General features: G+C 38.7%; 1 protein-coding gene across 3 annotated transcripts in view; it reads left to right on the top strand.

The window, feature by feature from the left end:
* REXO5 (RNA exonuclease 5) overlaps positions 1-20,258 on the top strand; it is a 36,090-nt gene extending 15,832 nt beyond the window's left edge. For 2 of the 3 annotated variants that reach the window (XM_014864760.3, XM_070484807.1), the window contains exons 9-20: positions 116-254; positions 410-504; positions 1,496-1,598; positions 3,905-4,008; positions 4,761-4,881; positions 12,016-12,120; positions 12,618-12,755; positions 15,537-15,629; positions 16,235-16,451; positions 16,657-16,844; positions 17,841-17,959; positions 19,943-20,258. In XM_014864760.3, the coding sequence (XP_014720246.1) occupies positions 116-254; positions 410-504; positions 1,496-1,598; positions 3,905-4,008; positions 4,761-4,881; positions 12,016-12,120; positions 12,618-12,755; positions 15,537-15,629; positions 16,235-16,451; positions 16,657-16,844; positions 17,841-17,959; positions 19,943-20,024 (1,504 nt within the window). In that variant the 3' untranslated portion in view covers positions 20,025-20,258. Of the gene's footprint in view, positions 1-115; positions 255-409; positions 505-1,495; positions 1,599-3,904; positions 4,009-4,760; positions 4,882-12,015; positions 12,121-12,617; positions 12,756-15,536; positions 15,630-16,234; positions 16,452-16,656; positions 16,845-17,757; positions 17,960-19,942 lie in introns of those variants that run through there. The other variant, XM_070484806.1, reaches the window with a different exon arrangement.
* Positions 20,259-21,053: the final 795 nt, after the last annotated feature.

Genomic DNA, 21,053 nt, shown 5'->3' with positions numbered 1-21,053 from the left:
TGTCTCTACACTGAGCATACATTAATTTTTTAAAATATTCTTTTTGAAATGATTTTCCAGGGAGGAAAACTTATTAGTATAGTGGCTTGTCCATCTCTCTTTTTTTTACTGAAAGTTTCTCAGGAATCACGAAGAAAATTCTTAACCCAGTGACAACCAGACTCAAAGATGTACAGAGACAGTTAAAAGCACTGCTTCCTCCTGATGCTGTGTTAGTGGGCCACTCCTTAGACTTCGATCTCAGAGCACTGAAAGTGAGTATCTAATTGAAGACTTGGTTTTTCTAGTATATATGCCTGTTCCATTTCTCTCAAATCTAAAGCCATGAGCTTTTCTATCCTTCAGCCCTCTTGTTTTTGTTTTTCCTTTAGCATAGGATGCTACTCATTCTATTCTCTTTCCTCCTCAGATGATACATCCATATGTTATTGATACATCATTGCTTTATGTCAGAGAGCAGGGCAGAAGATTTAAGCTAAAGTTCTTAGCCAAAGCTATTTTGGGGTAGGTTTGTTTGCATATTATAATATTGTCCTGAGAAATTGCACATAAGTTAGCATATAGTATCTTATTTAGTGCATATTGCAAAATTGAGGGTCTCTGTTCTCCATCTTAGTTTGTAAACATTATTCCTTTAATTGCTTATGAATCCTGGCATCCTAACTCCAGAGAAGGATAACTGAGAAATGAAGAAATTGTGGTAATATAAAAAGAGGTTTACATTCACAGCTGAGGGTTGATGGATAGAACTGGTCAGGGAGGAGCAGAAAACTTAACCCAAATTTCAAAACATAACATTCTTACATTGAATGTATCCTATTATGTACAAACACATATGTGTAAAGATGTTTATTATAGTATGGTTTAAAGTATCCCAAAAAACTACAGATATTCTACGGGACTGGTTAATAAATTATGGTTATCTGTATTATTGAATACTTTGTTATTGTTGTTCAAAAGAATGTGACAAATCTGTATATGCTCATAAGGAAACCTCTCTAAGATACTACGGAGAATAAAATGGAGATGCAGAACAAGATCTGTATATGCCTAGATTATCAATATGATGTAAATATGATTTAGACATATCTAAGACATAAATGTAGGAGTTTTTTAAAAACAACCAAGAAAGGATTTAAGTACATATAGACAGTTGTATATGAATAGGAAATTTCTGGAGAGTAACTTAGTAAACAATGGTTGCATCTAAGAAAATGAGACATGGAGTTGGCTGGGGAGTGGGCCAGAGACTTTATTGGGTAACCTTTTGTCCAGATGATATGCATGCTGTAGATGAAGCTATTCTTGATTGTTTTACGTCCTCAGTACCTCTCTCAGGTCCTGGCATTTAGGAATAAAGGAATCTTGAGTATTGTGATGCAAATATGATTATCGAAATGCTGAAATTTTACATGTAACCAGGATATTTGAGGTGGCTGAAAGAACCTATCATTAAAATACTCCCAGGTATGTCAATTTTATTTTGACTTTCCAGGAAGGATATACAGTGTCCAGATAGGCTTGGTCATGATGCCACAGAAGATGCTAGAACAACCCTTGAATTGGCTCGATATTTCCTTAAGTATGGCCCGAAGAAGGTTAGTATCTTTAACCTGTGTGTTTTGCCTTTCTTAAAATTATGGGACTAAAACAGATAATCACGGACCACCATCTCCTGTTATTACCTTTTTTAACAAAAATGGGAGTATAGTTCAAACTGAGCGTGTATTGGAATTAAGTCTTGTATCACTCACATAATGTAGTGGTTAAGTATGTAGTCTCTGAGGTTGGACCTCCATGTTTTTAAATACTCTGCTATGTCTAGTGATAAGATCTAGGGTAATTTCTCTGAATAACTTGAGTTTCTAGATCTGTAAAATGGGAACACACTTCTCTGGGATATTGGTGAGGGTAAACGATGCCATGTATAACACTCTTAGCACAGTGCCTTGAATATATTAAGCACCGTAACATGGTTTTGATTATTGTAGCTGATGCTAATACTGGTAATAATTATAAAAAATCTACATGGATTTTTGCTCTCTTGGGGTAGACACAGCATACCATTGTTGCAACAGCAGTTCAGTGGGTGTAGATTAGAACAGCACAATAAGGGAGATGTTGAAGAGGACATAGTTTCTGACAGACCTTGTTATAATGTAGTCTAACCTATTAGATTGTCCCATTGCATGATATGTTCTGACTCCATTAGAAATAAATTGTTGCCCATGTAGAATAGTAAACAGCCAGAATAGTGTTTTGTGTCATGGTGGTAGAAAGACGTTCTAAAATATCTTATTGGGCATGTAAATAATGATAGCCACCATTCACTGAGATCTTACTTAAGTGTACTGTTTAAAATGCTTTATATACATTATCTTATCCTCACAGCAACCCTATGAGTTAACTATTATCGTCTCAATTTTATATGTAAGTGTCATGAGGTTTTGAAAGGCTAAATAACTTATCTAGGGTCCCACAGCCCTCAGAGGTGGAACCAGGATTCAAACCCATGTTTGTCAAATTCCAAAGCCTATCTTTGCTCTATTATAGGGGTTAGCAAACTTTTTCTGTAAAGGCCAAATAGTAAATGTTTTAGGCTTTACAGGCCATATTGTCTCTATCACAGCTACTCAACTTGCTATTGATGGTGCAAAAGCAGCCATAGCAGTATGCTGATGAATGAATGGGCAGAGCTTTGTTTTCAATAAAATTTTACAAAAAACTTACTGGGCTGGACTTGACCTGAAGCCTAGAATATGCCAGCCTCTGCTCTAAACCGTTACATCAGAGGTTCTAAAAACTTAACTGGTCTCAGGATCCATTTATTCTCAGAGAGCTTTTGTTTATGTTGGTCATGTCTGTCAACATTTAGCATATTAGAAATGAAATATGAGAAAATCTTAGTGTTTATTAATTTGTTAAAAATATCCCCCAAAAAACATTACATGTTAACACAAAAAATATATTTTTATGGCAAAAAAAGCATTTTCAAAAAAATTTAGTGGGAAGAGTATCATTTTACATATTTTGCAAATCTCTTTAATATCTAGCTAGAAAGACAAATGACTTTCTCATATCTGCTTTGACATTCAGTCTGTTGTGTTATGTAGTTGGAGATGGGAATACCTCATGAAAGGGTCTCTGGAACCCCCAGGAGTTCTTGAATCACACTTTGATAACCCTGCATTCTCTTCTGCCACTTGATTTCAGTGAAAATTTCATCCCACTTGGTTAAAAACTAAGGAAATCTGAATTAAACTTAGACTTTAGTTAATAATATATCAATAATGGTTCGTTAATTACTAATCTAAGATATTAATAATAGTTGAAAATGGGAGTAGGGTATATGGGAACTCTGCATTATCTTTGTAATTTTTCTGTAAATTTGAAACCATTCTAAATAAAAAGTTTGTATCTGACTCTCTACGTCTTAATTCCCAAGTGATCTCCCATTTTATGAAAGAAGAATAAACTAGAATAGACTTTTCATGGTTTTGTATTAAACCAATAAAAAGTCTTTTTGATGTTGCCATAAAAGCCATTCTATCATTTCCAAAAATTGTATATTTGCAGAGAAATAAGTTTTAAGTAACTGACTATAGAATGAGTAATGAGGCAAAATTGCCATCTCTTTTCACTTAGCCCTGCGTGGCCCTTTCCCATATTCATGTAACAACATCAGCAGCTGGTAACATTGCCTTTCTTGGCTGAGCAACCAGAACCCATCTCGTAACTCCTGAAGCCAGCCTGGGATTGTGGCAGTGGTCAAAGTCACTGTCTACAGAAGCAGAGAGCACCACTTGAGTGGGTTTTTATTGGATTTGTTTTTTGTATTTTATTTCTTAGCATCAAATGCTTTGCGAGAAATTAAGATGATTTTTACCAATTTATTTTCTTCAAGATTGCAGAACTAAATCTGGAGGCATTAGCCAGTCACCAAGAACTGCAAGCATCAGTCCAAGAGCAGAGAAATACAGCAGAGGTAGTTCAGCAGCCAAATACAAGGTAATATTTTTCACTTCTAAACAAAAGCAAAGACAAATGGAGAACCTAGTTTCTTATTTAAATAAAACCTGGGAATTTTTTTTCCCTCTTTTGAGTCTATTGAGAAAAGTTTACCAATTGCATGAGTAACATTCTTCCATCACAAAAACTATGGAGGGAAAAATGTCACCTTCTGCCCTAAATAGTATCTAATTATCTTTCTAATTTTCTGAATCTAGTGACTGGTCTTAAATGACTTCCTTTACAAAAAAGTAAGACATTGAAATTCATTGAACTAAATAGCAGTAGGGTAAATGATAGACTGGTGGGTATTTTGATTAGAAGAGTTATCTATAGCCTTCAGGTATTGCTCAGGTCAGGGAAAAAACAAAACAAAAAACAGGCTTAGAAGAGGTTTGTCTCCATGTCATAATAAATATATCACATCCTTAGATCTGGCCTAACCTTTGATAGAGAGCTTTGAGTGTGTTTCTTGTTTATCCTTCCTCCGTCTAGATATAGAGCAACCCTGTCCAATATGATTTCTACAATGGTGGAACTGTTCCATATCTGTGCTATCCAGTAAGGTCCACAAAACACAGTATAGTACATGTGACTAGTGCAATTAAGGAACTGAGTTTTAATTTAATTTTAATTTAAATAGCCACATGTTGCTAATGGCTATCATATTAGACAGTGCAAGTATAGTGGAAATAAATCTTGGGTTAGGGAAAACTGTTTTTCTTACCTTGATCTCTTCTACTTCTTCACAGTGTTTTAGAATGCTTGGACTCAGTGGGTCAGAAGCTCCTTTTCTTGACCCGGGAGGCAGATGCTAGTGAACTTTCTTCTTCCAGAAACTGTCAAACTGTTAAGTGCCTTTCAAATAAAGAGGTAAGTGATCTGCTGTGTCTTTGAAGGTTGCATTCAGAGCAGAGGGGAGTGTAGTCCTTTGCAACCCTTAGAAATGTCAAGGTTTTTTTCATCAGCATCCCTGGCTACCATTAGCAAGTCTGGCTTCTGTCTCACATCTTGTATGGAGCACTTTTAGTCTCAGTTACCCCATGGGAGTAGAACTGTCAGCTGCCAGTGTCTGCTTCCAGAGGCCAGCAGGCCTGTCACTTTGGCCTTGCACACCACTTTAAATTTCTGTTCTGTTTCTAGTTCATGGAGACACTTATCTTCGTTTTTAGCTTGATTATATCTTCTTGGTTTTCTCTTTTTATATTTTATCTATCTTTGCTGTTTGTGTACAGCAGAAGGGATGTATCAAAGCATGAACTTATCATCTTGTTCAAAAGGTCTGCATTTTTTTTAAACATTTTATTTGGAAATAATTTCAAACTTAGAGAAAACTTGCATGAACGGTGGGTCAGCTATATACCTTCTATCTAGATTCCTCTTCTGTTAACATTCTGCCCCATTTTCTTTATTATTTGTGTGTGTGTGTGTTGTGTTTGTGTGTGCTGCCACGGTCATACTCTCTCGCTGTTTCTTGCCCTGTCTTCCTCTATATGACATTTTATTTTCTAAACCATTTGAGAGTAAGCTGCGTATATCATGGCCCTTTACTCCTAGATACTTCAGTGTGTATTTCCTAAGAATAAAAATGTTCTCTTACATAACCACAGTAAACTTCAGTAAATTTGATATTCAAAAGCAGTACTTTTAATTTTTGTTGTATTCCAGTTTTCTTACTTGACCCAATAATGTCCTTTAACATTTCCATTCAGAACAATATCCATACTAGGGTCACATGTTGCATTTAGTTGTCATGTCTTTTTAGTTTTCTGTAATCTAACCTTTGTTTTTAATGACATTAATATTTTTTGAGTAATACATGCCCCCCTCCCCCCTGATGCCCTGAATGTTTCTCATTTTGGGTTTGTGTGGTGTTTCCTCGTGATTAGAATCATGTACATTCTTAGCCAGATTACACGTAAGTGATGTGTCCTTCTCAGGGTGTCATAGCCAGAGGCACATGTTGTCCATCTGTTCCTCTTTTGTGCTGTTTATTTTGATGACCTTAACAAGATGTCTGCTTTCTCTGCTGCAGAGGTACTTTCCCCCCCTTACTTCTAATAAGTAATATGTGAGGAGATAATTTAAGAACAGCAAATATCCTGCTTTTTATCAAATCTACCCCACCCCCCTTATATTTAGCAAAAACCGATGATTCTTACCTGAATCAGTCTTTACTGTGATGGTTGCACAGTGATGGTTTTCCAATTCTAGCACTTCCTCCATATTTACTAGTTGTTAACTCAGAGTTCAGGAGTCCTTCCATTATCTTATTTATTTTTCATTCATTCATTCATTCAGTGTGGACTTATGGATTCCTTTTTATTCCAATGGTTAATAATTTATGATTGTCCTAAATTGTTTTGATTTTCAAATTTCCCAGATTTGCTTAGTGATAGCCCCTTTTAAGCTAGCTGCCCTGTCCTTGTGACATACATTCATAATTCTTTTGACCATTTTCTTTCTTTCTGGCACAAGAGATTTAGGTTTATCCTGGTATTAGAAACCAAGAGCTGAGTGCTGGATGTACATATTACTATGGGGTGTCTTTGCTTCTAGACCCTTAAAGCAGACAGTTAGGAAATATATACAGGTAAATATACATGCATACACACATACACATATATATAAATTTATATGTACACTCATACATATTTTAGAAATCGTGTCTATACAGGGTTCTTCATTGCTTTTTCCTCATTGCATATTTGTATCTCCTTTTATCCACTGTGGTAACATTGGCTCCCAACAACATCAGCATTTACTCATTTGCTGAAACCTAAACTGCGTGCAAAATAGTTTTAGAATTGATGCAGGGGCTGGCCCTGTGGCCAAGTGGTTAAGTTCACATGCTCTGCTTCGGCAGCCCAGGGTTTCACTGGTTCAGATCCTGGGCGCAGACATGGCACTGCTCATCAGGCCATACTGAGGTGGTGTCCCACATAGCACAGCCAGAAGGACCTACAACTAGAATATAGAATTATGTACTGGGGGGACTTTGGGGAGGAGGAGAAGAAGAAGAAGAAGAAGAAAAAAAAAAGATGCACCCAAATCACTATAGAATGAGTTTATAATTTGGTCTTCAGTTCTACTCTCCTCCCTAGCCCCCACCGCATCTACAAATGAGAGTATTGGGTATATGCATATTTTATTTCTAAGTTAAGTTGGATTTTCTTTTTCTCTCTTCTTCAAATTAGCTGTGTTATGCATTTAAAAGACAGTTGGGTCCATTTGTTTGTTTGCTTTCAGTTTTAATTTTTTTCCTCTCTTCCATCCTTGTTAATTTATTTTTTGAATCTATAGGACATTAACTTGGTTCCAAAGGCTAAACTACAAAAAGGTATGCTCAGAGAAGTGTCATTCCTTCTCCTATCTCATTTTTAAATTTTTTGTTGTTGTTAAAATTTTAGGAGTTCCTTATATATTGTGGATCTTAACTCCTTATCAGATATATGATTTGTAAACATTATCTCTCATTCTGTAGGTTTGCCTTTTCATTCTGCTGACTGTGTCTTGATGAACAAAAAATGTTAAAGTCCCATTTGTCTATTTTTGCCTTTGTTGCCTGTGCTTTGGATGTCATACCCAAGAAATCTTTGCCAAATCCAATGTTTTTGTCTAGGAGTTCCATGGTTTTGGATCTTACATTTAGGTCTTTAATCCATTTTAAGTTAACTTTTGTATATTTTATAAGATAAGCTTCCAATCCCCCTTTTTCATTTGGATATCCAGTTTTCCCAGTACTGTTTTGTTGAAAAGACTATCCTTTTCACATTGAATGCTCTTTGCAATCTTGTCAAACATCATTTGACCATATATGCAAGGTTTTATTTCTGAACTCTATTCTGTTCCATTGGTCTATATGTCTGTTTTTGTGTTAGCAACAACATTGTTTTGATTACTGTAGCTTTGTAATATGTTTTGAAATCAGGAAGTTTGTATCCTCGGAGTTTGGTCTTCTTTTTCAAGATTATTTTGGCTATTTGGAGTCCTTTGAGATTCCATATAAATTTTAGGATGATTTTTTTCTATTTCTACAAAGAATGACAGGATATTAATAGAGATTGCATTGAATCTGTAGATCACTTTGGGTACTATTGACATCTAAACAGTATTGTGTTCCAGTCCATGAATATTGGAATATTTCCATTTACTTGTGTCTTCTTTAATTTCTTTCGGCAGTGTTTCATAGTTTTTACTGTACAAATGTTTTACGTCTTTAGGTTTTTTCCTACGTATTTTCTCCTTTTTGGATGCTATTGTAAATGAGATTTTCTTCTTTAATTTCCTTTTCCAGTTGTTCATTGTTAGTATATAGAAACACAACTAATTTTCGTGTGTTGATTTTGTATCCTTCAACTTTGCTGAATTCATTTATTCATTCTAAGTGTTTTTGTAGACTCTCTAGGGTTTTCTACATATCATATGTGAATAGAGAGAATTTTACTTCTTTCCCTCCAGTTTGGATGCCTTTTATTTCTTTGTCTTGCCTAATTACTTTCGCTAGATCTCTCAATACTATTTTTTTTTTTCTGCTTTTATCTCCCCAAGCCGCCCCCCGCCACCATACACAGTTGTATATCTTAGTTGCAGGTCCTTCTAGTTGTGGGATGTGGGACGCCGCCTCAACATGGCCTGACGAGCAGTGCCATATCCACGCCCAGGATCCGAACCCTGGGCCACTGCAGCGGAGCGCGCAAACCTAACCACTCGGGGCCACGGAGCCGGCCCCAATACTATGTTGAATAGAGGTGGCAAGAGCAGACATCCTTGTTCCGGATCTTAGAGAAAAAGCTGTTTGGTCTTTCGCCTTTGAGCGTGGATGTTAGCTGTGGGCTTTTCATATAAGGCCTTTATTAGTTGAGTGTGTGTTTGTTTCTAGTTTGTTGAGTGTTTTTATCATGAAAGAGTGTTGAAGCTTGTCAAATGTTTTTTCTGCATCAATTGAGATGATGATGTGGTTTTTGTCCTTTCTGTAATATGGTATATTACATGGGATGATTTTCATATGTTGAATTATCCCTGCATTCTAGGAATAAATCCCACTTGGTCATGGTCTATAATCCATTCAGTGTGGTGTTGAATTCAGTTTGCTCTATGCCTCTACTTAAAGTCATTGCTAAATTGGAAGGACTTACTATTTCCATTTTGTTGTTTTCTGTATGTCTTGGCTTTTTGTCCCTCCTTTCCTCTCCTGTCTTCCTTTGTGTTTCATTGATTTTTTTGTAGTGATATGCTTTGATATCCTTCTCATTTTGTGTATATTGTGATTCTCTCTCTGATTTTGACTTTTGGCGCTTTGATTGTAACGTGTTTTTGTGTAGGTCTCTGGATTTATCCTGGTTGCAGTTCTTTGAGCTTCTTGAATTTGTATGTCCATTTCTTTCCTCAGATATGGGAAGTTTTCAGCCATTATTCCTTCAAGTAAGCTCTCTGCCTCTTTCTCCTTTCTTCTTCCAGGACTCTATATGTGAATATTGGGCCTCTTGATACTGTCCCATAAGCCTCTTAGGCTCTATTCACTTTTCTTCATTTTTTTCCTTTTTACTCTGACTCAATTTCAAGTGATCTATCTTCAAGTTTGCTGATTCTTTCTTCTGCCTGAGCAAGTCTGATGTTGAAGCTCTTTAGTGAATTTGTCAAATCATTTATTGTATTTTTCAATTCTAGAATTTTTGTTTGATTGTTTTTATAGTTGCTATGTCTTTGTTGATATTCTCATTTTGTTCATGCATCATTTTTCTGATTTTGTTAGTTGTCTTTGTTCTCTTTTAGCTCATTCTTATTTCTTTAGGTTTCATTTCTGGAGTTTTATTTTGTTCCTTTGATTCGGCCATTTTTCCCTATTCCTTTGTATGTCTTGTAATTTTTTTTCCTGAGACCTAACCATCTGAAAAAACCCCAACTACCTCTCCCATCATTATGGCCCAGCATCATAGAAGGGAAGACTTTCACTGATCAGCCCAGCTAGAGGTTCCATGACCTCTCAAACGTGTTCTGAGGATGTGTCCTCCCTGAGCTTGTGTGTCTGCTTTTAGTTGTCTCAGATTCTCTGAGACGCTTGTTCTTGTTTCTTCTCAAAGCTCACAATCTGTTGCTGTCCCTGGCATCTGGCTGTGGAACTGCAACTCTAATGTGCTGTAGTGATAACATCTGCTTTCAGTGGCTTCCAAACAAGGCCACCAGTCCTGTCAGTGCTCTGAGTCAGGCAAGACAGAAACTAGTCCCTCAGGCAGCCCCGAGACTAGCCATAACACTGGATTACCTGGTCAGCTCTGTTGTTTCCATCCAGAAGGAGGATTCCCAGTGTGAAAAGGTTCTTCCCTGTTAATCCCTGCTAGGTCAGATAGGGGAGGGACACAGATGGGCACACAACACACTGCATATTTTCCTTACCCTTTTGCTGGAATTCTGTCTTGGTTTTTTTGTTGGCCTGTGTGCTGTAGCTTCTCAGTTGGTCTCCAGAGTTCTTGCAAAAGTATTCTGGTCTGTATGTTATTGTTAACTCAGTATCTCTGTGGGAGAATGAGGGTCCGAAGTTTCCTGGAAAGTTCACCATCTTGCTGATCTCACTCCTATTTAGGAGTTTCTAAACAATGCTGCTGGTACCATCAGTGCCCCGGGTCAGGTGATACAGAAACTAGTCCCTCGAGCAGCCTCCAGACAGGCGAAAATGTTGGATACAGGTCCGTTCTTATGTTTCTGTCCCAAGAGAGGATCCCTAGTGTGGGAGGTTTCCTCTGGGTTGTACTGCAGTAGTTTGGATGGGTGAGGGGCCTGAATGAGCAACCAAAACACCACAAATTTTCTTACCCCTTTTGATGGAATCTCTTCTTGGTTATATGTTGGTCTGGCTGCTGTAGCTTCTCAACTGGTCTCTAGGGTTCTCACAAAGGTATTCTAATCCGTATATTGTTAATTCGGTATCTGTGGGAGAGTGAGGGCCTGAAACTTTCTCGTACTCCATCTTGCTAATGTCACACTCTCTTCCTTTTTGTTTTTTACTTTTTTTATTTATTTTTTTGAGGAAGATTATCCCTGAGCTAACATCTACTGCCAATCTTCCTCTTTTTGCTGAGGAAGACTGGCCCTGAGCTAACGTCAGTGCCCATCTTCATCTACTTTATACGTGGGATGCCTGCCACAGCATAGCTTGCCAAGCGGCGCCATGTCTGCACCCAGGATTGGAACCAGCGAACCCCGGGCCGCCAAAACAGAACGTGCGAACTTAACCAGTGTGCCACCAGGCTGGCCCCCCTTTTTGTTTTTTAAAAATGTTGTTTGTTTTTAGGATGGTGTGGTGCTGGGAAGAATAAAGCATTTATAATGCTTTCGGGAGGCGTTAGCATTTATCTTATTAATCTTTTTTCAGGGTCTTTAATTTCTCCTCTTATTTCCTTCTTTCCCTTCACTGCAGTGTCTCCAAGGGAGTGTTAACTCTTCTCTATATATCTGATTTGCCCCAGAAGCACTGCTTTTCTGATCAAGCCTCTTCCCTGTAGTCAAGTGCTGTGAACTATCAAAATTGGTGACCTTTGTTCATTATTTTGGCATTTAGTTGTAATTTTTTTTCCGGGGATGATTTTGTTGGTGCTGCATCAAAGTCTTCCATGCCCCTTAATGTTTATCTAGAGCCTCTTAAGCCTCTTCTCCTTGCTCTCTTTACTCACAGGCTTGCAGCAGTGTGAGATGGTGAGAGTTCTGTTGGAATTTAATTTATTTCTTTACTTAGAAGTACTTTGAAGGTTGTACTGCTAGTCTCTGTTTCTTAATGATGCCAAAGGTATGGGTTGTATGTGATTTTATTTATTCTCTTTACTGATTATTTGGCTTTTTAGGAGGCTGTGTGGTGTCACCATTTTTTCTTCCAGACCTTGAAGTCAGCCATATTATGGCTTTTCAATATGGGTAAAAAGACAACCACTGTTCATATTATTGTAGTTTACCTCCAAGAGCCACAATAGACTACTAGGTTCCTGCTTCATCCAGGCTATCTGTTCTCTGCAGGTTCTTGAGCAGGCCAGAATGGAAATCCCTTTGTTTCCCTTCAGCATCGTTCAGTTCTCTTTTGAACCCTTTTCACCCAGCCTCACTGAGGAGATGGACAAAAGGGTAAGTGAATGGGTTCTGCTAGATGATTTGTTTAATAACTTACTATAATCTCCTCCCTTAATAGGAAAGTAATACATACTTTATTAAGTTTGCTGTATATTTCTCCAGATTTTTTCTGTGCGTATATTAACATTTTAGAAAATACATTTTTGTGAAAATGGGAATCAGACTTTGCAACTTTATTTTTTCATTTAATAATGTATCTTGTGCATCTTTCCATGTCACTGTATAATCTTATTTTCCTTGTTTAATGGCTGCATAGTATTCTGTTGTGTGATACCTATTATTTTCAGCCTTTGTGCTTTATGAATTTCTATTCCAAATAATGCTGCAGTGAAATCCCTGTATACAAATCCTTGGGCATTTGGCAAGTGTTTGTGTTGAGAAATTGCTTGAAGTGGAATTATCCCAATTTTTTGACTCATAATTTCTTTAGATTTGACTTAATTCTCTTTCCTTATCCACCTCCTCACTGTATTCTCTTGTTTTTCATATAGATGAGGATCAAGTGGACAGAGATGTCAACTGTCTATGCTGGGCCATTTAGCAAAAATTGCAACCTCAGAGCTCTGAAGAGACTGTTTAAGAGCTTTGGCTCAGTCCAGTCAATGACTCTTGTTCTTGAAACCCATCAGGTAAGGAGACAAGAAAACTCAGATTTTGACTTTCTAGATGAGCATTGGAAATTCAGATGGGGACATTCAGATAACAAATATTGGTGATATGAGCTTGATTGTTACCAACTGGAGTGTGAGACATGCTCTGTCTGATGAGAGTTGTTGTTGACCGACAAGAGTGTGTACCCAGGATTGCCAGATCTTCTGATTTGCTTGTTTTGAGAATTGAGAAATCTTGCAGTTTTCATATTCTGGCTCCAATTTTCTTAAATATATACACTAGACCACAAAAAAAGGCTCTTGGTTCAATGAGCGCTATGGGCTTCCTGCTTATGACCACAGCTTTAAATGATAAAATCCCCTTTGAAAAAGAGCAGTAACTTCCATGTCTTGGGAAGTCTCTGTAGGGTTTAACCACAAAGTAGGCTCATAACTAGGTTAAGATATTGGAGGAGCTAATATTAAGGCAGGGCTTTTTTTTGTTGTTTTCAGTGTTAGTTCTCCTGTCTCTTGGAGTAAGTTTTGTTTATTCGTTTGTTATTTACATAAAAACCCTATAAAGAGTTTATTTTTAATTTTTAAAATATAATGCTTGTGTATGGTTTAAAAAATTCATACTATTCCAAAGGACTTAACGAGTAAGCGTCCATCTTTATGGTCACAGCGGGAAGTCAGTAGATAAAGACTAAAGTTACATGAAGCAGTAACAGCATTATAAGCACATTATTTAGAGACAGAGAGGAAACCATGGAAAGAATTAAAAATAGAAACTATATAACAGATATCTGTGGAATGATATACAATAACTGGTAATAATGGGGCCTCTAGGGAGAGGAACTAGGTGGCTAGAAACAGGTTAGGGGAAGACTTTTCACTGTAAATTTTTTGTACGTTTAGAATTTTGACCTAGGCAACTATTAAACTGGTGCGTTAAACTATTATGTTTAATAACTATTTAACTTAACTATGATGTTTAAAGACTATTAAAGTGAAGCAAAAATTAAAGACTTCCAAGTTATCTAAGTGCAGAATCCTAGATGTTTAAAATGTGTTTTCCCCAAATCTTTTATTAATGTCTTTCCTATACCTAAAAATAGAAATAAAAGGATCATCTTTGGGAAGATGGACTGAGGGATAGGAAGAGTATGTCAAGGGACTAACTTCTTCCTAGAAGTCTTTCTTTTTTGCCCCTTTTTTGGGTAAAATATACATAAAATATGCCTTTTTAATGATTTTTAAGTGTACAGTTTAGTGTTATTAAGTACATTCTCTCCAGAGCTTTTTCACCATCCCAAACTGAAACTCTATCCCTATTAAACAATAACTACTAGTCCCCACTCCCCCAGGCCTGGTAAGTACTATTGTACTTTCTGTCCTTGTGAATTTTACTGCTCTATGAACATCATGTAAGTGGACTCATACAGTATTTGTCCTTTTGTGTCTGGCTTATTTCACTTAGCATAGTGTCTTCAAGGTTCATCCATGTTGTATCGTGTATCAGAATTTCATTCCTTTTCAAGGCTGGATAATATTCCATTGTGTGGATATACCAGATTTTGTTTATTCATTCGTCTTTTGATGAACATTTGGATTGTTTCTACCTTTTGGCTATTCTGAATAATGATGCCGTGAAATCGGATGTACAAATATCTCTTTCAGTCCCTGTTTTCAATTCTTTTGGGGCATATACCCACAAGTGGAATTGTTGGGTTGAATGATAATTCTTTGTTTAATTTTTTGAGGAACTGCCATACTGTTTTCCACAGCAACTGTACCACTTTACATTCCCACCTGCAATGCCAATGCTTCCAATTTCTCTATATCCCAGCTGACAGTTTTTTTCTTTCTTCTTTCTTTTTTTTTTTATAATAGCCATCCTAATGGATATGAAGTGGTATCTTGTGGTTTTGATTTGCATCTCCCTAATGATAAGTGATGTTGAGCATCTTTTCATATGCTTATTGGCCATTTGTACATCTTCTTTGGAGAAATGTCTATTCAAGTCCTTTGCCCATCTTTTAATTGAGTTATTTGATTGTTTATTGTTGAGTTTTAGGAGTTCTCTATATATTTTAGATATGAACCCTTCATTATATAGGTGATTTGCAAATATTTCCTCCATTCTTTGGACTGTCTTTTGATATTGTTGATAGTGTCCTTTGATACACTTTTTAATTTTGATAAAGTCTATTGTGTCGTATTTTCTTTTGTTGCCTCTGCCTTTGGTGTCATATTCAGGAAATCATTGCCAAATCCAGTATCATGCAGCTTTTCTATGGGAGCACTTTTATCTCTATGATGATATTATGGCTCAGATCATCAAAAGGATTTAGCTACTCTGCGTTATCAAGCAGAAAAGCAGTCAGTTGAAGATGCAGCCTATCCAATGGAAGAACTTAACCTCCCCAAGCTTATACGAAAAGCTGCCTGTCTAAAATTAAGCTCACAGGACAAATGAGGATCTCTACCTGTGACTTGCAGTGATGACTTTAGTGATTCATAATAAATAGCGTGAAAAGCAAGTTAGGTAGTAAAAAATTTGTTAGTGCTTTCCCCATACCACCCAGGGAGAGGCGCTTCAATTTTAAATGACAAATAAAGATTATTTTCTGAGAAACCAGTTCCTAAGCCTTGGTGATCTCACTTAAAATTGATGATCTGCAATCACTCTCCAACCCAGCACAGCAAGGACATCGATTCTGGTTGCTTTGCCACTGTAGTTTATGCCCCCTTCCCAGCTCCTTCTCTGGCACTTTAAACCTGGAAAGCAGAAGTAAGGAAGTCTTGGTTTTTCTGCAGCCACATCTCTGTATACAATACGAAGTCCTGGAAGCTGCCCAGCTGGCCATAGAGTCCTTGCATGGCGTTCTGGTCGATGGTACCTGCATCAAGGTAAGGTCACCAGAGAAAGCAAAAAGCAGTACCCTTCACTCAGCCTTCGCCTAGCACATCCTGCATTTATGGTGCCCTAAGACATAACACCTAAGAGAAATGCCCTCGAGAGGCCCAGGCACAAGACTTTCTGTTATGGAAAGTCTTCACCTAAGCCTGGCATTCTTGTAGCCGTGACCTAAGACATGACAGCTTTTGTTTTTGTCAAAATCAGCTTTGGCTATATTGTGGTCTTCCTTGTACTCTTTTGATTACTTAGACTCCAAATGATTTATTCTGAGTGGTTTTTCTTGTGGTTGCCCTTTCCTGTAGCTTTCAGGGGGATCAAATGGTGATATTTTGATATTTATCTGCAAGTAAACAGAATTTCATTGAGGCAAAAGACAGGAAACTGATGTCCATTGTAAGATGGTTAGGGGAAGAAGGAAAGGGAGGAATGAGTATATTTACACAAAAATATTTACATCTATGCATTTATTTATCTATTAAGTTTGTACCATAGTCCTGGGAGGCAGTTATCATTAGCCTCCTCATACAGATAAGGAAACTGCAAAATTTAGTTACTTGCTGACTTCCCACCAATAACACTATCTTTCCTCGGTTAGGTGCAAAGGCCTGTGACAGAGCTCACCCTTGATTGTGACACCCTTGTGAAAGAACTGGAACAAGATTCTGAGAATCGAGGTACTATCTACCTGTCTGGAGTGAGCGAAACCTTCAAAGAACACCTGTTGCAGCAGTCCAACCTCTTCTTTGGCCTAGAAGCTGTGATCTTGCCTAAAGATCTTAAAAGTGGAAAGCACAAAAAATACTGTTTCCTGAGTAAGTCTATGCCATTGAATGTAGCCTTGGGGAAGGAGATTGGGGATGGTGATAACATGAGGTGAGAGAAAGGAAATGTTCACCAAACAAGCCCTCCTCAGCTGTACTGGGTCAACAGCTCCTGATTCTGTCCTTCTCCCTTGATCCTGGCTGGGCTCCAACTTTTTTGGCCTTTAATAACAGAAGGGGGTATTCTTGCTTTCAGAATTCAAAACTTTTGGCAGTGCCCACAGAGCCCTCAGCATTCTTACAGGCAAGGACTGGAAGCTGAAAGGCAGGCATGCCCTAACCTCCAGGCACCTCCACGCATGGCTCAGGGCCTTACCTCCTGAATCAAGAAGGCCCCTGGGGCTTCGTGTCATACCTCCCGCCTCGGAACAGCAGGCCTTGCAGGTGAGTAAGTGAGTGAGTGAATGAGTGTATTTTGGGGTCAGAGGGGAGAGGTAGCTGCTTTGGTTTGGTGGCTCTGGGCATTGGCCTTCTGATATTTATGGAAATTAGGAGAGTCCTGCTCAAGTGTCACTTAAGCCTTCAGTCTTTTTTTTTTCCTGCCCTGGCACTAGTCTTATTTCACTCTCTAGCTTTTTCCAGCCCTGGACACATCTTTTCTTCAAGATCTCACATGCTTTCACCCCCTCCCTACCTACTGAAATCAGGTTTTTAGTCCTCCAGGTGGCTCTCCAAGGGACTTTGAGGGGCTGATGTAGGAGGGTGGAGAGCTGGACAAGTCTTTAGTAATCTAGGGTTTCTCAAAGTGTGGTACATACACAAGATGATTTTTGTTGGTCATAGATGGACTTTTGTTTTCACTTTTATACTTATGACCTTGTTTTTCTAACATTCATTAAAGTATACAACAACCACAACCACAAGGACCTATGATTTCATGGATAGGATTAGTTAGATGAGGCTACGGAAGAAATGGACTCATTTTAAAGAAAAACATTAAAGGGATACACAAGCAGAAGAGTGAAGGTAGAAGGTGAATAGCTGAAGTTTAGGAAACCCTGTCCCTAGTCTAATCTCTCACACTTAGCCGATGAGAAATAGAGGCAAGAGCTGGTGAGTGACTTGCCTAGGTGCCAGAGATACTTAATGGGAGAGATCAGACTAGAGCTCTCATTACTATGTGGTTCCCCTAGCTCTGGGCCCTAGAAGACCCATCTGGAGGAAAGGACAGCAGCTATCCTCCTAAACTGACTTGGAGGCCTTGGGGATGCTGGGGTGGATAGGAAACCCTGAGTATGGGCTCCAGCTTCAGATTGAGGATTTATACAGAACCTTTCCTGGGATCCCTTGGCCCTAGAGCCTGAGGAAGAATGTTGCAGCCCCTCCAAAGGTGAGCAGAGGATATTCTGGCTGAGTGTCAACACATGGCTTTGATCCTAGACTCTGAAGGTGGACCACCCGAAGATAGCAGCCTGGCGTTGGGGCCGGAAGATAGGAAATCTCTCCCACAGCCTGTGCCCAGGCACCCTCTGCCTCATCCTGTTGCCAGGAACCGAGAGGTAAGGACTGTAGGGTAGTCCCTTCATGATTCTGGTGTTTGGACTTTAGCTGTTCTCAGAGAAAGGCCTTTTGTTGACATCCAGGGACACAAATGAGGACTTAACGTGCATCATCTCTTAATTCTCACATTTCTAAGAGAAAGGTATTGTATTCCCATTTGACATGCACATGCTCTTCTATAACTACACTTACTGTTCCCTCAAGGACACAGCTCATTCCAGAGCCAGGGCTCTTAGGTCCTGCAGCCTTTTTAGGATAAGAGGCAGCTGCCTAACCCCCACTTCAGTGAAAATGGTCAGGTTCAGATCAAGGCCCAGGCTTAGATGTAACCAAGGCCTTCCTTTTCCACGTAACAGGAGTATGCTCCTGCCTTCCCTGCCCTCTCCTTCTTTGCCACCTCTTAAGAGATAGGGCCTCTTTTGTTGTTTCTAAGCCTGAGGAATACTGGAGCAGGACACTGCGTCCAGTCCCAGCTCTATTACCTATGTCCTCTGACAAGTGGCCATGCCACTTTCCCACTGCAGGTCTCAGTTTCTCTTTGGTAAAATGAGGAATTTGGAGTAAATCAGTGATTTTCAAACCCTTTTAACTATAAAACCCTTCTTGTAAAAGTTACACTCTGATTTCTGTAGCCATATTGATCAAACCCAATAGCAGGAGCATGCCTTTCCCCAAACTATAAGCTTGCTGTATGACTGACTTCTCTGGGCCTCATCTGTGCAGCTGTCTCCATAATGCCAGCAAATACCTTTGGGAAAGGGTAAAAGTGGCTCAGGAAGGAGGAGTAGCAAAGAGGATAGGTTTCCTTAGGCTGGGACCCTGACTCAGCTCTTAATCTTTGTTTCTGTTAGCTGCTAAAATTAATATTGAAAATACTAATTGCTATAATTCATCAAACCCTTAATAAGTGTCAGATACTGTGCATTTTTGGTTGAGGTTGTTGAATCCCCTTTAACAAGTGGAGAAAAAGGCTCAGATTAAGCAACTTGCCTAAAGCCACACGCTAGTAAGTGTACAGTTAGGATTTTAGCCCTGATGGTCTGTCTGACTCCAGAGCCACTCACCAGCACTCAAAGCTCCAGTCCTCCATACCCAAAAGGCTATTGCTTGTTAGCTTAAATTTAGACCTAGGTGGAGACAGATTCTGTGTTTGTCTTTGCTCATTTCTGCCTGCTTTGCCTTGGAGAGCTCCTCAGCCCTCTAACCCAATTCTATGAATATTCACTACAAGGTGGCAGGGAACTAACATGTATTGGATGACTCCTAAGTTCTAAGCACTGTGCCAAGTGTTTTCAACATACATTATTAAATAAGTTAATGTTTTGTAAAGTTTTTCAAACAGTGCCTGGCACATGGTAGGTGCTACAGAAGTGTTTTAAGTAAAATGTACAAAGGAATAAACTCTAACAGCAATTTAAATGGACCATGATGGCAGATGGCCATCAATATCTAGTTCTGTCACTAAACATTTGTGTGACTTGAGCAAGTTATATGTCTATGAGACTGTTTCTGTATTTGAAAAGTGGACATAACAACTGTACCTACATCAGTAGCCACATTAGGTATATGAGCTGTTTTGAGCATTAAATGAAAACCCATATAAAGTGCTTAGGAGAATGCTTGGCATGTAGTAGGTGCTTCAAATATGTTAGGTATTATTGTCTGTAGTCCTCACAAAACCCTGTGAGATAGTAATGTAAATATTTGGTAATTTTATAGTTGAAGAAACCCTTGGTTAAGATGTGCCTCACATCTATTAAGTGGCGGAGCTATGATTTGATTCTAGGCCTCTGGCACTAGTCAGTGTTCTTTCCACTGAACCATTTTCAGCAGGCAGCTTTCCATAAACTGTCTACCTGCCCACCCCCTGCCTCATGGCACATACACATAGCCCCCAAAACTTACCTCTTCTACCTGTGAATTTATAACCATTCATTCAGCCTTGTGGATAAAAACGTATCTTCATTCCTTATTTGTTGCAGCACTCATGGATCACACTGTGGCCTAGGACTGATGGGAATAAAAGGTGAAGAGGAAAGCACCACCCTAAATATGTGTTCGTGAGTCTGCCCACCACTTTCCACATGCCATTTCTTATTTGTTGTGAGCAATGGCAGAGAATGTGGTCAGGCTTCAGCCTCTCCAGAGGCTGCGAGGCCTCTCTATCCAGCAGACAGCTTTTGTGGAAACGGTGTACCAGCTAAGTAGTCTAGTCCATTTATATGGCATGTACAAATTTTCAATAAATGCCTAAAATTAAAGCATTCCTCATCTTAAGACGGTGAGGGGAGGAAACCACAGTTTGTACTTTCTTTGTGTCAGTGAGTTTATACACAATTACTATGGCAGATGCTCATTCCATGTAGCACTCCTATTAAATGGTAAATATAGGTAAGGAAACCAGGAGGAGGAATGACTTCTATGTGGAGAAAACCCAGCCATTACACAGTTTGTCAGAGTTGTAGTATCTTTGAAGCAAATTTTTGTAAGACACACTGTTTTCTCATTGATAGCTGTTAAAAAATTGAAGGAAAAAGACAGGCTGAACTGAAAAATCTGGCAGGTGCAACAGACAGAGGAGAGTGGAAGACTCTTAGCTTTTTACTAATACTGGAAGACCCCTTCCAATTCCATTTTTAGGACTGCTTCCTTCCCTTCAGTGAGACTGCAGTGTCACCCTTCACCAATAGGTGCCTCCATCACACCAGATCCCCCCCTTAGGACTAGAAGCTTCAATTTCAGTAAATGCCAGTGCTCTGCTTTTTTATCAGCTCTCAAACTGTTAACATTTTCTGTTGGAAAAGGACATGGGCATAGGCATACACAATTCTAAAACTGATAGAGAGATTAGCTGCCCTTCAGAAAAGATGAACAAATCTGGCATACACTTATACCAAAAAACCTTTTAAATTGGTCCATACATTTGGACCCAGCAATTATAGAGTATTATCCTACAGTAATAGGATAGTTTCACAAAAACATGTTTAGAGGAGATATCACAGGGTTATTACTACGGAATTCTAGGTAGCCATTTAAAAAAAATTATGTGTGGGGGGCCAGCCCCGTGGCCAAGTGGTTGGGTTCACGTGCTCC

Source organism: Equus asinus, chromosome 14 (genome assembly GCF_041296235.1).
Source record: "Equus asinus isolate D_3611 breed Donkey chromosome 14, EquAss-T2T_v2, whole genome shotgun sequence".
Classification (NCBI taxonomy): Eukaryota; Metazoa; Chordata; class Mammalia; order Perissodactyla; family Equidae; genus Equus; species Equus asinus.
The sequence above is the reverse complement of the archived record's forward strand: the minus strand, read 5'-3'. Positions and strand labels throughout refer to the sequence as shown.